Source organism: Saccopteryx leptura, chromosome 11, assembly GCF_036850995.1.
Source record: "Saccopteryx leptura isolate mSacLep1 chromosome 11, mSacLep1_pri_phased_curated, whole genome shotgun sequence".
Taxonomy (NCBI): domain Eukaryota; kingdom Metazoa; phylum Chordata; class Mammalia; order Chiroptera; family Emballonuridae; genus Saccopteryx; species Saccopteryx leptura.
Window position 1 is genome coordinate 58,563,761 of NC_089513.1, and position 26,129 is coordinate 58,589,889.

Consider the following 26,129-nt stretch of genomic DNA (forward strand, 5'->3'; position numbering starts at 1 on the left):
ATGTAACAGATAAGCCTAAAGTTCTCTTTAATCATACCACTAATTCCAGTCTCTCCACTCCTCCCCCGGAAGTAACCACTGTTGATAATTTCCTAAGTATTCCTCCTGATCTTTCTTTTGCATTTATACACTATTATATGCAGCCGTTAAAATACAAAATATTCTCTTGAGGTTTCCTTTGTTTCATAAATGATTTCATAATGTCTATGACATTTTGCAACATAGTGCTTTTCATTTAACAATATGTCAGGAATTGATCTCCAAGTCAGTTCAAAGTAATCTTGTTTTTTGAAACTACTGAAGAGCATTCCATTATATTTCCATTATATACTGGCGGCATAATTTACTTGAGTCTTCTTCCTGTGAGCATTTAAGATGTTTCTAAGTTTTTGTTATTAACAAATAATGTTTGAGAAATACTGATGTATCCTCGTGTGCATGTACAAATCCTGCTTCAGGTTAAGCCACACACCTAGAACTGGCACTGGTATCTAATAGGATATGTACATTTAAATTTTCACAGATATTGACATACTAATCTTCAAAGTGGATGTATATAACTCTATAACACCATTCAGAGTCTGTACAAGCACATAACTTGCTACTATTGATAGTTCCAAATGGTGATGTTACAAATTGTTTAGTTGCTTGCCAATCCTGGAGGTAAAAAATCAAAATGTCAAAATATTTAGTTTGTGTTTCTCATACTAATAGTGTAGCTGAGCTTCTTTTTAAAGGCCACTTCCGTTTTCTGATTTATGAATTGTCTTCATATTCATTCATACTAACCTTTAGTCAGATTTATATAATGAAAATGTTTTGCCTGAGTGCCCCTGTTGCACTTTAACTTTGCTATTGGAGTGTTTGTTGTGGTTTGTAGTTTTTTCCCCTTTAAAACTGTGTTCCTGTCATTTGTCTTCAAATGCATCAGCATAATGTTGAATACAGCGTTGGTAGTTATGTTCCATTTTTGGTTCCTGAATACTATTTAAGTGTGCTTTCCCTTTTTTCTTGAGCAAATGTTTATTTTCTTATTAGTTTTTTCTAAAAACATGTTTTCACATAATGATAAGGTCTTGTCTTGTACATATGCTCTGTAACTTAGTAATATTCCCCTCAAAGTTAATTTTTTCTTTCCACTTTTTTTGGGCTTATCTGACCTCTCTTTCCATTTTATAAAATGTACCTTAACTTAAATTCATGTTTTAATTTCTTCCAAGTGTGAGACACAGCAATTAAGGACAAGTAAAAAGCTTTGCCTTCTTTAGAACTTAAGAATTTGATTTCTCCGAATATTCTGTTTTTGCATTTCCACTGTCTTCCTCCGGGCCACAGAACCTGAGCATGCTGGCTAGACCCGCCCACCCGGGCTAGACCCGCCCACCCTGCGACACTCACCCTCCCTAGAGCCTTTTCTCCTTTTCTGTTCTTCTCTGGCAGACCTTTTTTTCTCTTTGCGCCTCTGTCGGAGTGCTGTTTTAGGGTCGGTAATCCAGGCTTGATAAACAAACTGAAGGGAGAGAGTTCAATTATTTTTCTGACTTCATAATAATTTGATGTAAAAGAAAAGGGACCAACACCAAGCATCCTGACTTCTGGAAACATTTTTTTATTTCTCCCAACACAAACTTAAATCTCTCTCTTTCATATCCTTTCTCCCCCGCTCCTCCCCATAGCCTTTCATATGCTGAGCTGCCCTGTGCTATTTCTTTTGTTAAGAAATAACAGATGAATACGGATACGTAGAAATATATAGATTTCAGCTGGGATCACAGACGATCATGAGAAACTTCCGGTGTGTACAAAACCAGCACTTCTCCCACGTCCTACCACCATCTCTGATACTTAACTAAATCTTTCCCATTCCACACAACAGGAATAAACTGGAAGCCTCACGAAGTATCATTAGAATAGTCTCCCATCAAAAATAAACTTTGAGTCAGGAACAAAATACCATCTTTTACTCCTTTACTTTGGGAAATAGTTTTGCACATTTGATATTTTCACTTGCAAATAACAGCTATTACCAGCAACTTGACAAAGGGTTTTGAAGGCTGATTAGTATTTGGAGAGGAAAAATAGTATGATATTAAGATTAAGAAGTTATTTCAGATGGTTTGGAAGAAAAACATGTGCTTTTTGTTTCCTTTTGTCATTTTCATTCAAGAGCTGAAAATAGTTGCATTAATATAAATATTATATATTATAACCGATAACCACGATAGACCCACTTTGAACAGCCCGCCCACCAATAGTTTCCCAAGTCATGCAGAAAGAACAAAAAGAAAACCTAGATATATAAAGTCAGCCACCTAGAACCACGAAGCCAAGCAGGCATGCTCCTCATGCACCCACCGACACACCTGGGTCTCAGGGAAGCTGGGTTTTCTATTATCATCATAGAGTTAAAGCAACATTTCGCAGGGGTGCTTGTAGACCCAAACACTTTCATTTTATTGTATATAATGTTCAGATTTCTGGAATCTTTGAAAAGCACAGTTTTTAAGGACACCATGGGCACTGAGATGTCAGTAAAAATAAAGAGGAATTCAATGTTTCCATATATGGTAATGTAAAATAAATCCAGAAGACAAAAAAAAAAAATTATTTTATGCCCCCAAATCGCATTTTGAAAAATGAGAAAAACTAGAATTTGAAAAAGAAGGACCAAATAAAGGAATTTATGGTAGATCTTTATTGAGCAGATTAATTAGGAATTCTATCAAGAATATCTTTGAGGCTTAGTATATTAATAAGCAAACTTGTTTTTATAAAATATTCTTTGAAAAAACAGCTATTCTTCTAAACGTAAATAAGTTTTCAGGCTTAAGAGCAAAATATGGTGACATTTTACTTTAAAAAGTTATTAGAGCATTGCTTTTAGAGAATGCAAGAATCCCCAAAATAGAAAATTTTTTAAAAGTTCAGGATTTATGAATGTATTAAGTTCACAGCTGGAGTTGTTTTGCTCTGAAGAAAATGAAGACTGGACGAGAAGGTGGGAGAAGAGGAGGTGCTTAGAATAGGCTTCAGAAGTCTTGTAGAATGGCAGAGAGCCACTGAAATCTGACTGCTTTAAAAGGGAACTCCTGGTTCTAGACACACATCTGAACAATTAGGTCTATCAGTTCTTTCTCACTGAGATAAGAATTTAGATAACGCAAATAGGAGAGAAGAAGGGGGGGAGAAAGAATCATATGAAAAGTCCTTATCCATAGGTAAGCTATCTTAATGTTGATGTTTGGAAATGCAAACCTTTTACAGTTCCAGGAACATTTCTCACAGAGGGTCAGTTTGGCCTAAGTTCAACTGTTGGAGGAAAAAGTTGATAATGAAGGTAGAAGAGGAAACACCTCATTTCTTACTGAGTCAAGAAATGGAAGTTTCTTACTGAAACTTCTCAATTCTGACTTGGTGGCTGTAGCTATCATCCATCTGAAGGGTCTCTAGGGAATCAGACATGAGCAGTGGTCCCCAACCCCTGGGCCGTGGACCAGTACCGGTCCGTGGGCCATTTGGTACCGGTCTGCAGAGAAAGAATAAATAACTTACATTATTTTCGTTTTATTTATATTTAAGTCTGAACGATGTTTTATTTTTTAAAAATGACCAGATTCCTTCTGTTACATCCGTCTAAGACTCACTCTTGACGCTTGTCTCAGTCACATGATACATTTACCCATCCCACCCTAAAGGCCGGTCCATGAAAATATTTTCTGACATTAAACTGGTCCGTGGCCCAAAAAAGGTTGGGTACCACTGGACATGAGGACTACTAACCTTAAGTAGCAATTTACAGGGAAATGTATTTAAATGATCTTTGTCTTCTCCAAACTGCACAGTCACTGTACTCTCAACTTTATAAATTTTATTTTACATGATTTTATCTTAAGTTTTATCATATATATTAAGGAAAATGGAATTCATTTTACTGAAAAGTTATTATACAAAAAATAATTTAATCTTTAAAACAGGAAAGAACTTCATTGATGTGGAGATCCTCATCTGTAATTGGTTGTGTCATAAACGTCCTTTAATTCAGGTGCGGCCCAGGACTAGAATTCTTTATGTTGTCTGTAAGAAGATTTTTTAACCCTTTGAGCAGTACCAATGTTCATGTATGTCCTCGTGCTTCCTGACCAGCCAGAGTACGACTGTACAAAAATTTTTATTTTAAAAATGTGTAAGGCAGCATTAATAAAAAGGCAAATGTATGTTCTTCTTGTTTCCATAAATTGGTTATCAAACAAACATGATTTTAAGTTAATAAAACTGTAACTGGAACTAATTTCATTTTTTGAAAAAAAACCAACAAAAAACAAACTCACTCCGGGAGGTCAGTGAGCATGAAAAACACTCACTACTCAAAGGGTTAAAAGAGTAAGATGGGGGATAATTACATTGTAATATTTCATATAAATGCTTTTATAGGGATGGAGACACTCTTGTGGTAGTCATGAAGGAGAAAAGACAAAGAATCCTAGAGAAGTGACAACAGTGAACATTAAACTAAGGACTAGAATCCTGGCATTTAAAAAATGGTAGGAACTAGAGTATTATTAGATCATGCTGCTTAAGGGGGACCGGCTGCTTGCACTTCACCCAGGAACTTGCTAGTGTTACAGAATTTCAGGTCCCACCCAGGCTTTCATTTAAACGACTTGCATTTAAGTAAGCTCCCCAGGTCCAAACCATTTGCTTAACTCTGAGGAGCATAAAGATCTAAGAGTTTTAGTGCTTGCCTCAGATTAACTCAAGAGAAACAGTTTTCATTAAAGTATAGAGTAATTCATTGCCTATGATTTTCAGCAATGAAGTGACAGCAACAGAGGTAGCTGGACAAAAAGAGTTTATTCAGCGCTGTCACTGAGGACCTGGGAGAGCCGCAGCGGATGGCACAGGGCAGCACACTCTAGTGCGGACATAGTCCGGAACTCCGAATGGGAAACGGAAGATGACGTCCAGTTTAGGAAGATGGAGACTTAACAGGAAGCCAGAAAGGAGCTGGAGCAACTGAGTCTTTATTAGCATATTTGTAATTTAACCAGCTTTCTGAGAAAAATCATCAGACTTTTCACACATCATAACTGATGCATGCAACCAGATGTGACCCTTTTAAAGTGAGATGTGACTTAGACAAAACTACACAAAGGACAGAAAGTAGATGTGTATCTGCATTTTCTCTATTTTTCCATAGGCTCTGGTATTAACGGAAAAAAAACAGGAATAAAATAATAGGAACTTTGGCTTCTCAGAACCCTTTGTGGAAAAGTTTGCCTAGTATTTTAAATTCTTATCATTCCTTCATGGCCTGATCTATAGAACAGGGAAAATGCAGACACAGCACAGGGGTCTGCTTGTCTAAAGATCTACGGAGCAGAGGGTCACACACCACACACCAGGAAAACATCAAATACCTTTGCAGCTCTGATTAAATACTGAAGAATAGTTTTGGGAAGTTTAATGACAGACTTTGGCAAGGCTAAAATGGCTGAAGCAAACTTCCCAATAGCTCTCTATAAAGAAGGACAAAGCAAGAGTAATTAGTAGAAAAAAACAAAAACTAATAATTTAATATAAGACGTCAGTAAGAGTTTGTCTCTACAATTACATCAACTAGGTTCAAATGTGTCAATTATTGAAGCTAGAATAAAATGTGCTCTGCTCATTTAGGAATAAAGAAAATAGTCAATCATTGTAAGTAATCCATAAAAACAGTGAAGATGATCACGGTCTCTCCTTTGCTGCGTGATGAGTGATGGTTAGAATAAAAGTCATTAGAATAGAAATAAACAAGTCAAGTCATTAGTATTTGACAGGACAGCTGCACACGTGCACACAGACAGTCATCTAGAAACACACAAAGTTAGCGATGTGGTCAGTGAGAAAGCAGCACAGCAAAGTGTCTCCGTGAATAATTCAGTTCTTCAGTGTCACTGGGAAAACAAGTAGAGAAGACATGGCCGGCAGACCGGTGGGGGCTTCCTCATTGACATATTATGTAATTCTAGGTGCTTACAGTATAACAAATGGGAAATGACTCCTAATAGGTGGCTCCTTCATAAAATGTATATACGTTTAAATACATCAAGCTTCCATTCCATATATAACTCTTCTGACAAATCATCACATTTAGGTAGCATTAATTATACATTCACTGGGTACACTATATTTAGGTTAATGAGCTATTCAACTGAGAATGATCTGGCAGGTTCTAGAAAAAGCAGGGCAGTTAAGCTGAATAAAATCAGAGCTATGCTAGATATTTTCATTTTTCCAATATATTCTCAACTCTTTTGCAATACAAACAAAACTGACTTTCAAAACTAAGTAACATTTAAGTAACTATTTGTTTTAAAACAAAGCAAGTATTTTATTTTCATGCTACATATCAAAATATAAATCCATTCAAGTAACCCAGAGCAATGCCAGAGAAGTCTTCTTTATCTCCTACTTTAACAGAAAAATAGCATTCACCCAAGGAAGTTTAACTTTTTGTTTAAAGGATCAGAAAATGTTTGATGTAAGTGAATGAAGACTGAACTGGAACAGTGTTCTTGCATGGTCATAATTATGGCAATGCTGAGAGCAAGTAGCACTAGTTTAATGAGGAATAAATTATTTTAGGTGTAGGTTTGAGGCTTGTTGGCACTCTAACATGTATGAACATGGTAAAAGTTTAGGCTTGTAATCATGATCTGTCAAAAAGTAGACTCAACTAGGAAAGGACATGGTCTCCCAAATCCCATAATTACCTGGAAAGCTGACTTTCTTGGGGGTTCTTCATCTTCCTTTTTAAATTCTTCCTCTTCCTCCTCTTCACTATCCGTTTCAAACAAATAATAGTCTCCACTCCTGACCACTAAGCAAAACAAAATATTTACTTATTTCTTGAAAGAGATAAAAGATAATCAGAGGCTTATTAATGAAGTGCCCCTCGAAGATACACATAAATTGTCCATAAAAGGATCATAGCAAGAGACAGGTAGGGAAGAAAAACAAGAGATGAAGAAAATTCATTCTGGGCTATGCTACGTGTTGCTGGCATGACTGGGTCTCCAGAGCATGAGGCCTTGTCTATGCCATAAGAGAACTGGCCACTACTGGGTTTATCTGGTATTTTCTTCCTTCTTCATTGCAAATTTTATACAGATGCATCAGATCAATTCTGCAGCAACCAGTTTTGTTACTAAGATGGCCAATATAACTGAAAACTATTTCACCATTCAGCAATCTGGTCCCTTAGAGAGGGCCAAAGTAAAGTAGGGGGCTGGTGTTGTCTGAATGGTCCAGACTTGTAAAAAGTCCAATCTGGAAGATTCCAGGCCAAGAATCAGTGTCACCAATCTTCTACTTTATTGTATACTGTGTAGACCTCACTTTTACACACATGACACAAAGGGACATAACAAACATGGTGTTTATAAAGGAGGTGATTTTTTTGTTTGTCTGTATTTTTAATAGCACATTGCCATGAGGAAGAAAAGGATGGGTAACATGAAAAGAACAACACAACCAGAATAGCAACCCCCCCAGGCTGTTTATACATGTGGCACGGACTGACTGGGGCACAGCAGACATGACTTGTACAGTATAGTGCTGTTAGGCTTCTGGTCAACCAGGAGCTCTCCAGTTACTTCCTGACATTTAAGGAGACCTGGATTGAGCATAAGACATAAAGCTCATCAGTATAGATTGTTCTTGCCTTGCTTACTACCTTCCCTGCAAGAACATATTACTGTGCTAAGATTGAAGAACATATTACTACTGTCCAGAGATTTAAAGAAATTTAAGGATCCAAATATTTTCAGTTTAGCCATTATTTTAAGTTTATCAGAGAAAAGAGACCCAGCATATACATTTCTGATGCTACAAGAACTGCACCATCATTGCAGGAAAGGATTTTTTTTTTCAAGCTATGTTCAAGTCTTCAAATGCTGAGTTATCTTTTGGGTGACATAACATAATGTGTTCAGTTATCTTTTGGACTTATTGTAAGATAATGGGGAACCTTGGCTTGTTTAATATTAGTTACTTGAATATCACTAAATATGGTCAAAAGTTAAATAATTTTGCCCGTGATTTCAGACGTATCTGAGGCCTCCATCCATGAAGACACAGAGTGAGTGAATTGGGCCTTATATCCTTGAACAGAAGCACTGTAATTTGTGATTTTTATTTTGAAGAAAGAACCGGGCCCAGGGTACTGGGTCCAGGTCTGAGGAAATGAATGCAGTAGAACATAAGGTGAGAGTAAGCAGAAAAAACCAAAGTTACAGCATTACATTTGACAGTGAGAAGACCATTAAAGTAATGCCTTCATGTAAGCTCCGAGATTTGCAGGAAAGTGACATGGACTGTAATCACATAGTCATTGATAAAAACAAAATATTATAAGATTGAGCATTTTACCCTCATTATAGTCTCTAAAAATCAACAGTCGCTTAAATTGTATTCAATCATACCTTCTTTAACTTTCATCCATATGGACTGGGAGCCTAAACAGCTTTCATCTCAAGTAGTCATAACATTGATTTTATAATTTAAAAGAAACTACTAATTTGTATGTGAGAAGTAGAATTAATACATTTAAAAAAACATTAAATATTTTCTATTTTTTTATAAAAAGTTACTGAAATAAAAGTAGGAAAATAATAGAATATTCTTTAGTGCTATCTGCTAATGAGTGGAGAAGCTCTCATATATGCCTTTGTTAGTTTGGATAGAGAACTTGTCTACAGCCTGTGTCCATATACGTATTGTGGATGTTGATACTATTGCTGAGCAACTAAGCATGAAAAGAACATTTAAAACCCTGCCTCCTGAAACTGGGCCTTTTATTTCAGATATTTAACAATAAATTGAGATTTCTAATTGATTTAAATAGTACTGAGTTGACATGAAGACATACCACACTGAAACGGAAGGTATCATTGAACAGCAATAATGCAATCGTATGTGTGCACACAGGTTTGGAAGTGGGAGATTTGTTATCTGCAGTCTATGTTAAGATCTTGAGTGCTTACCAATAATATGAACAACATAGAAACACTATTATATTGTCAATGAATTTATATAAGGGTATGCTAACTACATTTATTTTTATATTTGACTCCTTTAAGAAATATCTATTCCAAAGCCCAGTTACTTTTAAAGAAATAAGAGCTTTAAATAAAGTGCTTCCAGATCTGAAGATAAGTTTTAGAACTTGTTATGGTCTAAAATTTAAACCACATATTCATTTTTTTTCATTTTCTCATAAACTTGTAAAGGAAATGCATTTTGTGAAAAAAATTTAACACTATGCTGAGAATCTGACTCCAATCTATGAATTGCACACATTCATGCATTATTGCACCATACGGTATTGTTAACAGGCACGTTTAGTTTAATACCAGTCTTCAAGAACTTGATATAATGAGGGTGAAATGAATCAGAAAATCTAAAGACAATAACCCTCATAGAAAGTGCTTTAAATTATTCCCAACTTGTAAGCTGATTATCAAAGACCATATCCAAATCCTTCCAAAATGCAGTGTTTAGATGAGAAGGGAAATACAACCACAATGATTGCATTGGGAATTTGCCCCAGCTGAAAGAACCAAACATTTAGTATGACACAGTTTTGAAATGGATAGGTCTCTCTAAACTAGCAAAGGACCCTTTAAAAACAGAAAGATAAGCATAGTTTACTTGTGACTTGATAGAAAGAGGCATATACTGCAATGCATTGTTAGATTGTTAACATGACTAACATACCAATGGACAATAAATTATTATTTTTTTGTTGTTGTTTTTTTTTTCCTTTTCATTTTTCCGAAGTTGGAAACGGGGAGGCAGTCAGACAGACTCCCGCATGCGCCCGACCGGGATCCACCCAGCATGCCCACCAGGGGGGTGATGCTCTGCCCCTCTGGGGCGTCGCTCTGTTGCATCCAGAGCCATTCTAGCACCTGAGGCAGAGGCCACAGAGCCATCCTCAGCGCCCAGGCCATCTTTGCTCCAATGGAGCCTCGGCTGCCGGAGGGGAAGAGAGAGACAGAGAGGAAGGAGAGGGGGAGGGGTGGAGAAGCAGATGGGCGCTTCTCTTGTGTGCCCTGGCTGGGAATCGAACCCGGGACTCCCGCACGCCAGGCCAACGCTCTATCACTGAGCCAACTGGCCAGGGCCAGGAGCTGAATTTGAAGTGTGGTTTCAGAGCCTCTTTGAAACTAGAATGAAGACAGAGTGACAAAGTAAATAATTTTAGGTTGTCCTCATTTTTATATTTAATAAATTGCAAAAAAAAATCCTTAACATAAATAAAATCAAAGCTCTGGGATAAAGGTATGGGAGGCTCACTGGCATTCATGCCTAGTGCCTTACAAAAAGGGTCACAACACTTCAGACACAACGACTGCCCTTAAATCAGAGACTCAAGAGGAGCAGAAACATATTTTTGTTAAGGGGTTTAAGCCATAAAACAAACACACATCAGCAGAGATCTGGAGCTCAGAAGTGGACAACGGAGTAGTCAATTATTCTTCCGTTTTTAAGCCCATAAATGGTGCTCAGAAGTGTGTAAGCCACACGTTGGGTTTTCTTCAGCTGGGATGCTAATCAGCTGATTTATCTGGAAGATTCTGTAGACAGGCTCAGAGACCCATTTATATTACAACTTTCCTATACTCTGACCCCCTATCAAGTCACAAGGATCAAACCATGCATGGAACACACAGGCCATGGGGACGTCTGAATTCTGGTCAAGGATATAAGGGTTAGAATTGATGAAATTGTAAGAGGATTGAGCAAACCTACTGGAAGCATGATCAACCCAAGGCCGCCACCACTGCTTTTTTTTGCCCTTGGCTTTCTGTTTGTCTGCTTCTCCTAAAATAAAATATGTCCAAATATTAATTCTTATGAAGTGAGAAAAACAAATTTTGAAAACTATGCTTTAACAACTCAATTGTCAAAATATAGATAAGTTGCAAAAGTACATCAGAGGTCAGGAAAAAGAACTCTACTGAATCCGAGAAGCTGACATGTTTCAGCAGATAAGTACTGTTTTCTTTTAACATTATGCCACATTTTCACTTTCTTTTTAGTAACAGAGAAACAATATTAAAAAAGATGGGGTTATCTGTCAAAAACGTATTTCTCACTGACTTTTCTATTGAATTAACAGAAAGGAAGCATCATCCAAAATTTATAGAACGACTTAGTGGCAAATAATTTGTTAAAATGCATATATTCTCATAACCAGACATTTTTCTTATAATTATTTTAATGCATGGTTGAAGAAATATATATTCACTGGTGATTAGTAGATACTGTCATGCATTATTTCTTTATTCCCTTTAAATAGAAAAGCATGCAAACATCTATAAGAAGACCTTTAAAACTTAATGGGATATAAAATATATTAGATATAATAAATATATATTTTATCTTACGTTTCATTGGAACAGACAATAATTAAATAATATTTTAATTACCATTATTAAATACCACATAAATGCATACCTACTTAGCTTTTATATAAAGTTTATAGAAATCAAAGATTATAGTAGATTACATATCTGAAACATCTTCTCTGAAGGAACAAATTAAGTAAATGTATGCCTATTTCCTTTAGAAACATCTGTGAAACAGAAACTAGGTTATGTGTTGATAAAAGTTGTCTGGTTGAAGGGGAGACACTTGTAAAGTTATGGATTCATTAAGTATGTACTTTATGAAACAAATAAAGGTATCCTGTTCACTGAGAAGGGAAAAATTAAGGTAAAAAGAATACATTGATAATATTGCCCAAATGAAAAGTTATATATTTTATGCCCTAGCCAGTATCATGCTATTATTCAATGTCAAGGTACTTGAATAAGAGGAAAATGTCTTGACATACTTTCATCATCTTCTTCAGAGGGTTTTTGGATGTCTTGGCCTTCCCCTGACTCCTGGGTCAAGCTCAGCATCCTCTCCTTACCCTTTTTGTACTTCTGTTGCCTGGCTTTGATGCGATCCATCCTGTAAGATGCAAGAGCAGCAGCAATGCAAGAGCACGGTGGCAGTTATCACACGGCCATACTTTAGGTTCACACTTTTATGTGTATAGCTAAAAGTGTGAACAAAGTGGCCAATATTTTAGATTTGTGAATGGTTTCTTATTAGGAACAATATGTTCATTTTTTAAAATACACCCATGTTCATTTTCACTACACAGATGCTAGTGTTAACACTAGCAATAATAATGGTCTTAATACTGACCAGTAATAATTATGCTAAAGTGTGATATGTGATAGTTTCTGTCTACTTACACCTTGTACCACAGCCATTCTGAACACAGCATATTATGAAATATAAGTCCTTTATTCTCCTAGGGTTTGCATTTTTATAATATCTGTCTACACAGTTGTTGTGACTATCATATATATGAATGTGAGAACTGCTTTGTAAATAGCAAAGTCACTCCCAAATGTTCTTTAGTATTTTGTTAGAACATATGCCTCTTCTTTATTTCAAATCCAATTTCTTATTGGTTATCGGAAAATGTATTATTGTATCTTTAATTATTGATGCACTACCTTTATTTTGTCTGCTTATTCAGGAAGTCTCTTCAGAAACTCCAATATTGAACTCTATTTCCCAGATCTGTCCCCTGAAATGTTTCATTGCTTCATTTAATGTCTTAAAATTTTGGATATAGTGCTCAAGTCTTTAAACTGCTTTAAGATTTAAGCACTATTTCTGCTTTGTGCAACTAAAACAACACTTTCAGTTTGTCTTTGCAATGATCACTGCCTCCATTTTATTCTGCCCTTCTATTGGTTAAGCAAATGAACAAATTTAGTGAAGTAAATTGGAGTAACAGGCCTTGCTTATGGGAACACATTCTAAATGGGGGTCCAAATTTGTTTCTCTAGACTTGACTTGCATAGTTAGAAACCACACTAGCAACAGTTGCACTGTATTACACTCTATATCTCATATCTTTGATTGTAAAAATAACCATGCTATGGGATATTGTAATTTATAGTAGCAAATATGAGGTCAGAATGGAATGAAGCAGTATTAGCAAACTCAAAATTCTTCTTGTGGCCTAACAGACATCTCCATTTTCTTGGGGAAAGTGGTTAGATTCTCCATTCGAGGCCATTAACTCTTAAACCTGGCCCCCAAACACAGGGAGGCTACCAATCCTCAGAAGTTCCATTGATTGCTGGAAATGTCACTCTAAGAGAATTCTTTACAAATGTGTTAAAAACAAACAAACAAATATCCCTTCCAAAGAATTCAGAATTCTCAAATCTTTAGGGTGAAGTCAGTCCCTTACTGGGGCTTTTCCAGAATGTTGTGGTGGAAAAAGTCTTAAATTGAATCTAGGGAAATATGGGTTTTATTGTTATTGTTAGTACTGCTTTTAGTTAGTTGTGACTTTTAAGTTATATAATATGGTGTGCCATTATTTCTTCCTGAAAAGAGTCTATTATATTATCTCTAAAGATCCTTCCAGAGCCAGGACTCTGCATTTGTTCCCTTCACCCACAGATCTAATGATCATTTATTCCAAGTGCCTGCCACTGGGCAAGATGCTATCTCATTCATTAACTTGTTTATTCTTTATAAAAACTTAGGTAGAATTGTGAGCCCTAAACGTAAGACAGAAAATTTAACCTCAGAGAATATGAATGACCTGCTTAAGTTTCCAAAGTAAAGAGCCGAGCTAAGACTTGACCTTGGCCTTCCCCAAGACGGCTCCCTGCCTACCACCTTGCAGCCATCTTCCTTTCTAACAGCTCCCATTCGCAGTCTATCAGGCACCAGAGTGAGTAAGCACCTAGGAAGTTGTGAAAATTAACAGGAATACCATATTTTTCACTCCATAAGATGAACTTCCCCTCAAAATGCCCGTCTTATGGAGTGAAAAATATGGTATTTTATTAAATATTTTAGCACACCATTTGGTTCAGAATATTTTTCTTCTTAAAACCCTCAGTGTGTCTTATGGTCAGGTGCATCTTATGTGGAGCGAAAAATACGGTAGCTTTTTGGGGGGGTTGAGTTCTCGAGAGCTGAGTGTGTCTGAGTGGGATCATAGAGACCCAGAGTAAAAGGCAAGGAGGAGAGTAAAGGAAAGCATCCTTACTGCCTCTTCAGCTGATCCATTGACTTCTTCTCTTCCTCAATTCTTGCTTTTACAGCCTTTACAATTGTGGCCTGGAAAAGCTCAGCCCCTCTAAAGCAAAAATGGAGACATAGAACAAGTTAACATTTCTATTGTCGTTACTCACCTTCCCCTAAAATGATTACTTAGGACTAGAAAACACTTCTTGCTGGGCTGTGTGTTGACTGAAGTTTCCTGCCTGGGGGTAGGAGTCACATGCCCTTTCTAGAAGCCTCTTCCCTGTGGACAAACATGGTGCCACCTCTCCCAGGAAGGAGTAGCTGCTCACAACCCCGAGAGAGCAGTGAAAATAAAATGGTCTGTGTTTTCTAAGACATTAAAAGCCACATGCCTCTTCAAACCTGTCCCACAGAATGTTGTAAGCGAAGTGTTACTCCTCTGACCTTATTCTAATTGCTGCACTAGGGAGTATTTGCAAGCAGTGAGTTCGGATTAGTTTTCTATTCAATAAACAGAGAGGTTATGTAGTGAGCTAAGGACTCCTTAAGGGAATGTACAAAGTTGGAGTGCAAACACCATCAATGGGATTTTCAGTCTCTGGACTCTTTGATTCTCTTCTTTCTATCCTTCCCCTCCCTTCTGTTTTTTCTGATATTTCAAGCCAACTCATCAACCTCTCTTAACATCCTCAACTCTGTCCCATTGTCATAGGGCACAGTTGCTTGGTAAATTGCTAGTCTGTAGAATCCCAATGGTGGCTAGCCCTGTGCTTGGGTGAACAGTCATCCAGGTGCAAAGAACACATGCTGGGCAGACTGTCCACTGCACCACACTCTGGAAACCCTTCTGTTCCTCTCTAGTGGCTATTTCAAACTCTTCCTTTTCTCAAATCTTGAATTCTGTCAAGGGCTTTTTAATCCCACTAAATGACCTGGCTTCTTCCTTCCCAGGGAGAACATAAGTCATGAAGCAATTATTCGCTCAGCTTATTGCCACCTATCCTGTGGGTACCCCCCCCTTTTTTTTTTTGCAGTGACAGAGAGGTGACATTCTCCTGCCTAAGGCCTGCCTGTGCTCAGGTCCCTTCCCCATCCACTGCCGAGGGACTCTATACTTCTTTCCTTTCTTCCTTTCTGCATTTTCAACCTTTCCACTGCTATGAAACCTGCTTATAAGCATGCAAATATTGTCAAATCTTAGAAAAACACGTACCCTGTGTTTTTCTATGTACAGCCTTACAGCACTGCCCCCGCACAGGCCAATATCTGGCACTCACTGTCTCCAAGCCTTTACTTTCCACCTCGGCTCACTGGTGCTCAGCTCTGATTCTCACCTGTCAAGGTCACTGATTTCACAATTCAATTGCCCAGTGTCTCTGAGGTGGGTACAGCCGTCAAGGGATCATGCATGCAGCCATTGACACCCCCATCTGAATGGCTTTCCTTTTAATACCTAGTCATCTTCCCAGTCTTTCCCCCTAAACCTACAAGACCAGGGACAGAAACTGGAAGAAGAGTGGAGTCTAGGAGAAGTCTGCCCTACCTCGATGCCAGGATCTGTGAAGCTTTTATATCAGCCACAACATGCAGGAAGTAGTAACTCATAAACACTCTCCTCTGCAGCAGGAGGAAGGCAAAACATATACTGTCCCAAATAATTCCCGCTTCACCACTGGGGAGTTTACACGAGGAGTCGTCATCAGCTGGGGCAAAAAAATAGACAATGATTAAAATGAACATCCATTTGTTGTTATTTTATAAAACCTGGTGTGATCAGGCTTAGAATAATTACACAGGCAGGAAACAAACATTCTGACCCAACAACTCACTTGTTAGTTGATTTATCTACAAGGGAAGCTAGGCACATCATACCCAATATGAACATTGATCCATAAGACTGACCTCAAGCAAACTCATGACAATGTAAGGAATAGGAGGGGCTCTTTGCCAAGGAGACCTCCTGAGTATGCCTCTCTTTTAGGGAGAAAGGGATCCCTTCCCTCAACCCCCAACAAAGGCCATAAAGAAATAATGTCAGCGTGTCTCAATGCTCTGGGACAAGAAAAAACACCCTTTCTGAGAGTGGGTTCTACCCAGAGGTAGGCAGCACAGTGGGATCTCTTAGAAAAAGAGTCTTGACAACACATCTGATCCTAAGTCAAAACAAATTCCCAGTGACTCGTCATCCTTGGCAAAGTGTAGCCTGGACTGGCAGACAAGTGTGAGAGCATCAGGATGAAGTTGTCCCCATTCTGGGTATCATGGAGGACCATGTGTGATGTTTCCCTGGGTTCTGGTACTAGAGGCAGAGAGACGGAAATGGGACTTCTGCCTCTGGCTTAGTGGTGTCTAACTCCAGAAATTCTGCAGTCCTCCCCACTTGTTTCCTGAATTTGAGGTTCTATGAGCTACGTAAGGAGAGGAGAGCCTGGAAGTCAGAATTATGTTGATGATTCAAGATTCTAACTGTAACAAAGGTTACAGTTTTAAGCCCACAGGTTTAAGTGGGCTTCTGTACCCCCCCCTTTTTTTTTGTATTTTTCTGAAGCTGGAAACAGGGAGAGACAGTCAGACAGACTCCCGCATGCGCCTGACCGGGATCCACCCGGCACGCCCACCAGGGGCGACACTCTGCCCACCAGGGGGCAATGCTCTACCCCATCTGGGGCGTCGCTCTGCCACGACCAGAGCCACTCTAGCGCCTGGGGCAGCGGCCAAGGAGCCATCCCCAGCGCCCGGGCCATCTTTGCTCCAATGGAGCCTTGGCTGCGGGAGGGGAAGAGAGAGACAGAGAGGAAGGAGAGGGGGGTGGAGAAGCAAATGGGCGCTTCTCCTATGTGCCCTGGCTGGGAATCGAACCCGGGTCCCCCGCACGCCAGGCCGATGCTCTACCGCTGAGCCAACCAGCCAGGGCCAACCCCCTTTTTTTTATTTATTCATTTTAGAGAGGAGAGAGAGAGAGGGAGAGAGAGAGAGAGAGAGGAGAGAAAGACAGGGGGGAGGAGCTGGAAGCATCAACTCCCATATGTTCCTTGACCAGGCAAGCCCAGGGTTTCGAACCGGCGACCTCAGCATTTCCAGGTTGATGCTTTATCCACTATGCCACCGCAGGTCAGGCCCGTAACCCTTCTTAATCATAACTCAGAAAAGTTCAGGGAGTTACCACAGGCCACACCCAGCCCCAGACCTGCAGGATTTGACATGTTTGGAGATAAGGATCCAAGGTGTCTAGAACAGGAGCACTTCCCGTCATAGACAACAAATTCACAAAGCAGTGCAATCCCACAGCCTCCATGTAGAGATCAAATTGAACTCCACTTTTATCTCTTTTCTTTACATGTTTTGGCTCAACTTTTAAATTAAAACAATACAGCTGTCCTTCCTTCTTTGTTCTTCCACTCCCAAGTATGCTTTTTATACTTACGCATTTTATAGCCCTTGACTGTGCAGGCCAGGCTGAAAGCTTGGATCAACCAGCAACTATTTTTAACCAATTTTTCAATGTATCCACATGCTCCAATCTGAAAAGCAAATGGGAAAAGCAAATTCTGAAACTCTGCACTCAGAAATGAAGCTTGATGTCTTTTGATCCCACATATGCAAGAATTCACAAAATCTCAGTGCCAGTGATAGTGGGAAGTACTGATAATACTTAAATTAAAGCCACCACAGGGGCAGTGCAATTGATGCTTCAGAAGCACCATCATTTCCTAAGGAAAATTAAACCCAATAAGTAAAAGGAGAGTCTTTAGTGTGATGTTTCTTCACTTGGAAGCACCTCTCTTTTCAAAGAGCAAATCTTGAAATATCATAGAGAGAAGCTGAACTCTGTGATAGCAGATGGGTCAGCCTGAACCCAAGGACTTTGATTTTGGTACAGTAATTTCCTGGCAAATCAGACATATTAAACCCATGCTATTTTCCAGGACATCATCACAAATATAAGCTGCATGATACATAATTCTCAGAATAGGAGCAGAGTATGTGTTTTGAGGATTTTTGGTCAATTCTCTGTAAAGCAATAATTTTGTTAATTTGCATGTAGTTGTCTCATATCAATGCTTTATTTTCATACATTAAGTTCCATCTTGAGAAAAGAAAAGTTTAAATAAAAATTAACCATTGGAAGCCAACACATAAAGGCAATGGCTGATGATGTATATTTCCTGAGAACATGTGAGATCGAAAAATATAATTAGGATTTGCTCCCTAATCAGCAGTTACTCAGCATTAGTACCCAACCGAACATGCTTTCTGAATTCATGTTTCAGTCCTACACAGCCATGCTTTTGCCCAGGTTCCCTATGTTTGAAATATTCTCTCCACATTGTCCCCTTGGAAGACACCTTCAATCTCTGATAGGCCCAAATGGTATCACCTCCAAGAAGCCTGTTTCCAATTTATCTAAGTAATATATTAGGTACCCTTTTTTTTGGTCTTGTTTGCCTGAACTGTTGTAATAATTAGTATTAAAACATATATTATGCTTACAAGTAGGTTGAGCTTCCCTTTTACAATATGAGTTCCTTCAGCATAAAAATTGAATACTATTTATTTTTAGCTCCTCAAGATATAAAATAATCCCTAGCAAAAAACAGTGCAATATAGGTTCACAGAATAAATGAATGAACGGAGTTTGTAGCTACACATTTTCTAAAAATGGCGGCAGGGGTCAGCTTCTAGTAATGGATCCTCATCATCAGACAGGCTTCAGGATGAAATGGTATTCTTTTGTCTTGTCTCATACCCTCTCCTATAGCTCCCAATAGTACCCCAAATGTACACAAATACTGGTGGTAAAAGTGGTAAATAAAAGTCACTTTTAGTATCAACTACAAAATTAATATTTCAGTGGACTATAGACAAAATAAATTATTAAAATACATACTCATGTTTACACTGATTTCCTTTCCAAGACTTCTAAATGCAGCAATGAAAGTGCTGCTCCTCCTGTCCCTCTCAAAAAAAAATCAAATGTTTTCAAAATTAAATTGCCTGACTGGTGAGCTCATCTTTAAGTAGTTAAGAGGGAAGAAGCAGGAAGTCATTATATACTGTTCTTCTAATGCATTATCAGGTATAGCCTAGGCGTAGCAGGCACTAGGATTAACTTTACGTTAGAGTTGACTAGAGATGTATTAACTCCTTCAGTTCATGAAAGATTTTTGTTCAATATCCTGAAATAACAAATAACGAATAACTGGTGTCCAAGAGTTTTTGTGACTCTGGGATTAGAAGGGGGCAGTCTGATTATTTACCAGATCAGAGGGAAACACTGTGCTATGTAACATGGAACTTTAAGAGCAGAGCAGCTGAACTCTGTGGAAGAAAAAGATGGGTTTTGTTTCAACTCTACGTTGGCTTAGCTGGACCCTGATCAGAATGCCTGTGCTCAGGGCAGCCATGAAGCTGTGACTGCCTCTGTGATTAGCCACATTTTATGTGTACATAAGACATTCATGCTTTCTATTTTCTCCAATGATTTGAGGGGAGTGGAGGGAGTGAGGGAGAGAGAAAGAGAAGCATTAATTCATTGTTTCATTTAGTTGTTCTATTTAGTTGTGCACTCATTGATTGCATCTCATATATGCCCAGATAGGGGTGGGGGAAATCGAACCCATGAACTCTGGCATGCCAGGGTAAGCTTTATCTCCTGAGCCACTCAGCCAGGGCCCATTCACGCTTTCAATACCCTATTTCATCTCATTCCCTACCCCACACAGCATTATAGAGAACTATGCTCATTTTATTTAATACTTCTATAACTCTTTCTTTTAGCCAACATGATATGACTTTAAAGAACTTTCATAGTATAGTAAGAATGATGATAAATTATTCCTCAGAAGAGATGAGAGTTTAATAAAATGTGTTTTAGAATTTATTCCTATGAATGTATATCCTCTCATCATGTGACCTTGAGATGGTGAGAATAAGCAAAAAGTATTCTGCTTAATATTGCAAAATTAATAAATGGTTTTTGAATTCTGAATTTGCAGCATCTCATTTGGGGCTATTAAGAGAGCAGTGTGATGGACAATGGGTTTTTAATAACTGCTGAACAGACTGTTTACTGTTATACTGCAACCACAAATGTGTTACACAGTGGGAGTCACTTACTGACAGTATGTTTTTCATTGTAATCACAAAAACGTTGTATGCAATCAGCCAGTCCCAATAACGCAGGATGCTCTTGATAGGTTTCAATAGCAAATCACCCCCAAAGAGTAGGAAATAGAAGCAGGCCACCAAGTAACCCATACAAAAGATGCTGATTCTTGTTGTCCCGGTGATGAAGATGATTGTGAGGACAAACCAGAAGAGGTAGCTGAAGATGATCACTTTGGACATGTCTAAGTATGATCTGGAAAACAAAACAAAACCATCAAAGGACAACAACAAAAACAAAAAATTAAATTGGGAGATTCTGCTTTACGGGAAAAGCAGAATCCTTTAACATAGGAGCACTTACTATAAATTTGATTCCACTTAACAAGTCATACTGTGAACTCTTCACTTTTCATTTGGCACCACCTGATCTATAACAAATCTTCATTGAAATAGTATTGGATGAATAGGTAAGTTAGATAAGTTGTAAAAAAAAACTGTGTGCATGTTTATCAAATCTGATTTGGGCCACATTTCCAAAAACAGCAACATTTTATGTCTACTACTTGAGTACAGAAAAGTCCTCTCTTTCTATAGGAGGCAAGAGTAAAGAATATTCTAAAATACAGATGCCTCCCGGAGCAAGAGAACAGTTAAGAATTTTTTTTTTCAAAGCTAAAGGAATTCATCACCACCAAACCAGTAATACAAGAAATATTAAAGGAGTTTCTTTAAGGAAAAAAAAGGGGTTGGGGGGAAGGAACATAAAATGGAAATACCTACAAAATACCTATATACCTATCAATAATCACTTTAAACATAAATCATTAAATGCTCCAATCAAAAGACATAGAGCAGCTGAATAAATAGAGCAAGACTCATCCACATGTTGTCTTTAAGAGACTCACTCAGATTAAAAGACATACACAGACTGAAAGTGAAGAAATAAAAGATATTCCATAAAAATGGAAGGTAAAAGAAGCTATAAAACAAAGACTATAATAAGAGACAAGAAAGGACATTAATAGTGATAAATAAATCAATCCAACAAGAGGATATACACCTTGTATACATTTAGGCACCTAACACAGGAGCATCAAAATAAGTAAAGCAAATATTGATGGACACCAAGGGAGAGATCAGCAGTAATACAGTTATAGTAGGGGTCTTTAATACCTCATTGACAGACTCTCCAGATTAAAAATTAAAAAAAAAATAGTGGCCTTAAATGACACACTAGATCAACTGGATTTAATTGATATCTCCCAAACATTTCACCTTAAAACAGCATAACATACATTATTTTCAAGTGCATATGGAACATTATCCAGAATTGAACACATGTTAGGCCACAAAACAAATCTCAGAAGGTTTAAAAAAATTAAAATCATATCAAGCATTTTCTCCATCTACAATGACATGAAAGTAAAAATCAGTTGTAAGAAGAAAACTGAAAAACACTCAAGCACATGAAGGATAAATTAATGCTACTAAACAATGTATAGGTTAATAATGAGACCAAGAAAGAAATCAAAAGATACCTTGAGACAAATAAAAATGAAAACACAATGACCTAACATCTATGAGACACAGCAAAAGCAATCCTAAGAGAGAAATTCATAGCATATAGGTTTACCTAAAGAAACAAGAAAGATCTTAAATAAATAATCTAATCTTATACTGAAAGGAACTAGAAAAAGAACAACAAACAAAGTCCAATGAGAGTAGAAGAAAGGAAATAATTAAGATCAAATTGGAAATAAACAAAATAGAAAAGTAGATCTGAAAAGAACAATACAAAAGGTCAATGAAACCAAGAACTGGTTGTTTGAAAAGATAAACAAAATTTATGAACCCTTAGCCAGAGTCATAAAGAGGGAGAGAGAGAGAGAGAGAGAGAGAGAGAGAGAGAGAGAGAGAGAACCCAAATAAATAAAATCAGAAAGAGAAGTGACAACAGATACCATAGAAAGACAAAAAATTATAAGAAAACACTTTGAACAACTATATGCCAACAAATTGACAACCTGGAAGAAATGGATAAATTTCTAGAAGCATATAAGCTTCCAAGACTGAATCAAGAAAAAACAGAAAACATGAACAGACCAATTACTATCAACAAAATTGAATCAGTAATAAAAAAACAAACAAACAAAAGACCTGAACTGGATGGCTTCTATAGGTCAATTTTATCAAACATTCAAAGAAGAATTATCATCTACCCTTCTCAAATTATGCCAAAATATTCAAAAGAAAGGAAGGCTCCTAAGCACAATTCCAGCATTACTTTGATTTCAAAACCAGACAAAGAAAAATAGTTATAAGCCAACATCACTGATAAAGGTAATGCAAAAATCCTCAACAAAATATTATCAAACGGAATTCAGCAATATACTAAAAATATCATACACCATGATCAAGTAGGATTTATTCCTGGGATGCAAGGTTGGTTCAATATTCACAAATCAATTATGGTGATACATCACATAAACAAAATCATATCAACAGGTGCAGAAAAAGCTTTTGACAAAATCCAGCATCCATTTATGATAAAGTAGGAATAGAGGGAACATACCACAATGCGATAAAAGCCATATATTACAAACCCACAAATAACATCATACTGAATGGGAAAAATCTAAAAATGTTTTCTTTATAATTAGAAACAAGACAAAGTTATCTACTTTTAACAGTTTTATTCAACATAGTATTGGATGTCCAGCCACAGCAATCAGAAAAGAAAAAGAAATATAAGGCATCAACATTGGAAAGGAAGAAGTAAAACTATTTGCAAATGACATGACACAATTCATAACCCTAAAGATTCCACCAAGAAACTATTAAATAAATAAATTCAGTAAAGTAACAGGATACAAAATTGATATTCAGAAATCAGTTGTATTTTTTATACCAATAATAAACTATCAGAAAAATAAACTTAAAAAAACAAACTATTTAAATACCTAAAAATAAATTTAACCTGAGAGGTAAAAGACCTGTACTAGGAAAATTATAAGGCATTGAAGAATATACAAATAAATGAAAACATATATATGTTTCTCATAGATAAAAAAAAATTAACATCATTAAAATGTCCATGCTACTCTAAGCTATCTATATATTCAATGCAACCCCTATCATAATACCAATGGCATTTTTCACAGAACTAGAACAAATAATCCAAAAATCTATATGAAATCACAAAAGACCTTAAATAATGACAACAATCATGAGAAAGAAGAACAAAGTTGAAGATATCATGCTCTCTAATATCAAACTATAGTATAAAACTATAGTAATCAAACAGCATGGTACTGGCATTAAAACAGACACATATGTCAATGGAACAGAATAGACAGCCCAGCAATAAATCCACACTTATATGGTTAAGTAATCTATGACAAAGAGTCAAGAACATACAATGAGGTAAAGACAGTCTACTCTATTCCATAAATGGTGTTGGAAACATTGGACAGATACATGCAAAAAATAAAAGTAGGCAGACTTCTTATGCCATATCCAAGAATAAACTCAAAATAAATTAAATACTTAAATGTAAAACCAAAAACTATAAAATACTAAAGAAATACATAGGCAGTAAACTGACATTGCTCCTAGTAACATTTTTTCTGACATACTTCCTCAGGCAAGGAAAATAAAATAAAAAGAAGCAAATGGGATTACATCAAAGTAAAACGTTTTTGCATGACAAAGGAAACCATCAACAGAACGTAAAGACATTCTACTGAATGGGTATCGATACTCACCAATGACACATCTGTGTTTAATATCCAAACTTTGTAAAGAACTCATACAACTCAACACCAAAAAAAGCAAATAATCCCATTGAAAAATTGGCAGGAGATCTGAATTGACACTTCTCCAAAGAGGACATACAGATGGCCAACAGACATATGAAAAGATGTTTAATGTTACTAATCATCAGAAAAATGTAAAATAAAACTGTAATGAGGTATCACTTCACACCTGTTAGAATGGCTATCATCAATAAATCAACAATCAAGTGTTGGTGAGGATGTGGAGAAAAGGGAACATTGGTGCGTTGCTGATGGGATTACAAACTGGTGTAACCACTGTGGAAAACAGTGTGGAGTTTCCTCAAAAAATTAAAAATAGAATTACCTTATGACCCAACAATTTTACTTCTGGTTATATAGCCAAAGAAATCTAAGACACTAATTTGAAAAGACAAATGCATCCCTATGCTCATTGCAGTAATTTCTAATAGACAAAATGTGGAAATAACCCAAGTGCCCATTAGTAGATGATTAGATAAAGAAGACGTGGCACATGTAAAGAATGGAATATTAGTTATAAAAAAGAATAAAATCTTACCATTTGGAGTAGAAGGTTTCATGCTAAGTGAAATAAGTCAGTTACAGAAAGACAAATACCATATAATTTTAGTATATGTGGTTCCTAAAAGAACAAAATCAATAAACAAAACAGAAAGAGACCCATCCAGTGAGCAAACTGTGGGTTGCCAGATGGGAGGGAGTTGGGGGTGATGGGTGAGAAAGGTGAAGGCAGTAAGAAACCACAAAATAGTCACACAGATGTAAAGGACAGCATAGGGAATACAGTCAATAATATTGTACTAACCGTGTATATTGCCAGGTGGGTAGTAGAATGATCAGGGAGATCAATTTGTAAATTAAATAATTGTCTAACCACCATGTTATACACCTGAAACTAATACAAATTATAAAATTAAAATAAAAAAATATTTTTTGATAACTGAGGAATGAAGAGATTAAACAATTCCATGTTAGATGTAAAGGGTTTACTAGAGATAAAAGGCTCTCCCTGGAGCTGAGACAGCCACATGTCTGACAAAGCAGGTACAGCCACGTGGTGCTCGTATGCTCTGTCCAACACTCTTGTCTTTGCCCATCTCTGGGTAGAATCTAGATCAGGGGTCGCCAAACTTTTTACACAGGGGGCCAGTTCACTGTCCCTCAGACAGTTGGAGGGCCGGACTATAAAAAAAAACTATGAACAAATCCCTATGCACACTGCACATATCTTATTTTAAAGTAAAACAAACAAACAAACAAAAAAAACCGGGAACAAATACAATATTTAAAATAAAGAACAAGTAAATTTAAAACAACAAACTGACCAGTATTTCAATGGGAACTATGTTCCTCTCACTGACCACCAATGAAAGAGGTGCCCCTTCCGGAAGTGCGGCGGGGCCGGATAAATGGCCTCAGGGGGCTGCATGTGGCCCTCTGGCCGTAGGTTGGGGACCCCTGCTCTAGATTCTTTTTTAGGGAGCTATTCCTCCGCTCCACCTTCCCGAGGGAAGTGAGGCAGACTCAGGGCTCAGTCGCCTTGCTGAGAGTTTCCCTAGCGCAGTTTCCGACACTGACAGATGTCACGCCTGGACCTGCATAATTAGAGTTGTTTGTTTTAGAGGTTTTGCTTTGATTGCTTCTCTTCCCAGGTTTGAAGAGAAGCACAGAGGAGCCAAGAGGGGTCAGTTCTTTGATTAATGAGTTGCTATTTTGTACGGGTTAATAAGTAACCTCTGGATGAAATATGCACTGCATTTGACATACTTGTTAGACAATAAACTGTGCTTTAAAGGTACAATGTCAGCTAAGTGAACTTTGGAATTTTACTTTTTTTTAGAGTACCATCCTCAACACTTAAATGTTTTCGTATTTTTTTCCTAAAATATATTACACTGTTTCTTGATTTCACACCCAAGAAAAGTTGACAAAATGTCATTTTTTCTGTTTCCCAGGATCATCGCAGGTAGAGCTAATGATTCAGTCCATTCTTAACATTGGAATGCAGACAGGATCTTCTGATGTGTGTGTGCGTGTGTGTGTGTGTGTGTGTGTGTGTGAGACACCCATTTGTCAGACTTGCACACTGAAAGTGAAGTTGAG

The 26,129-nt window shown here is 37.3% G+C and overlaps 1 protein-coding gene across 2 annotated transcripts in view; it reads right to left on the bottom strand.

Annotated features, from left to right (window-relative positions):
- PIEZO2 (piezo type mechanosensitive ion channel component 2) overlaps nt 1–26,129 on the bottom strand; it is a 496,788-nt gene that overhangs the window by 65,570 nt on the left and 405,089 nt on the right. Inside the window, exons 26-34 of one of the 2 annotated variants that reach the window (XM_066352260.1) lie at nt 20,221–20,464; nt 17,528–17,624; nt 15,647–15,806; nt 14,126–14,215; nt 11,885–12,006; nt 10,798–10,869; nt 6,756–6,862; nt 5,418–5,516; nt 1,399–1,510 (exon numbers count right to left, since the gene is read on the bottom strand). In XM_066352260.1, the coding sequence (XP_066208357.1) occupies nt 1,399–1,510; nt 5,418–5,516; nt 6,756–6,862; nt 10,798–10,869; nt 11,885–12,006; nt 14,126–14,215; nt 15,647–15,806; nt 17,528–17,624; nt 20,221–20,464 (1,103 nt within the window). The remainder of the gene's footprint in view (nt 1–1,398; nt 1,511–5,417; nt 5,517–6,755; nt 6,863–10,797; nt 10,870–11,884; nt 12,007–14,125; nt 14,216–15,646; nt 15,807–17,527; nt 17,625–20,220; nt 20,465–26,129) is intronic. The other variant, XM_066352258.1, reaches the window with a different exon arrangement.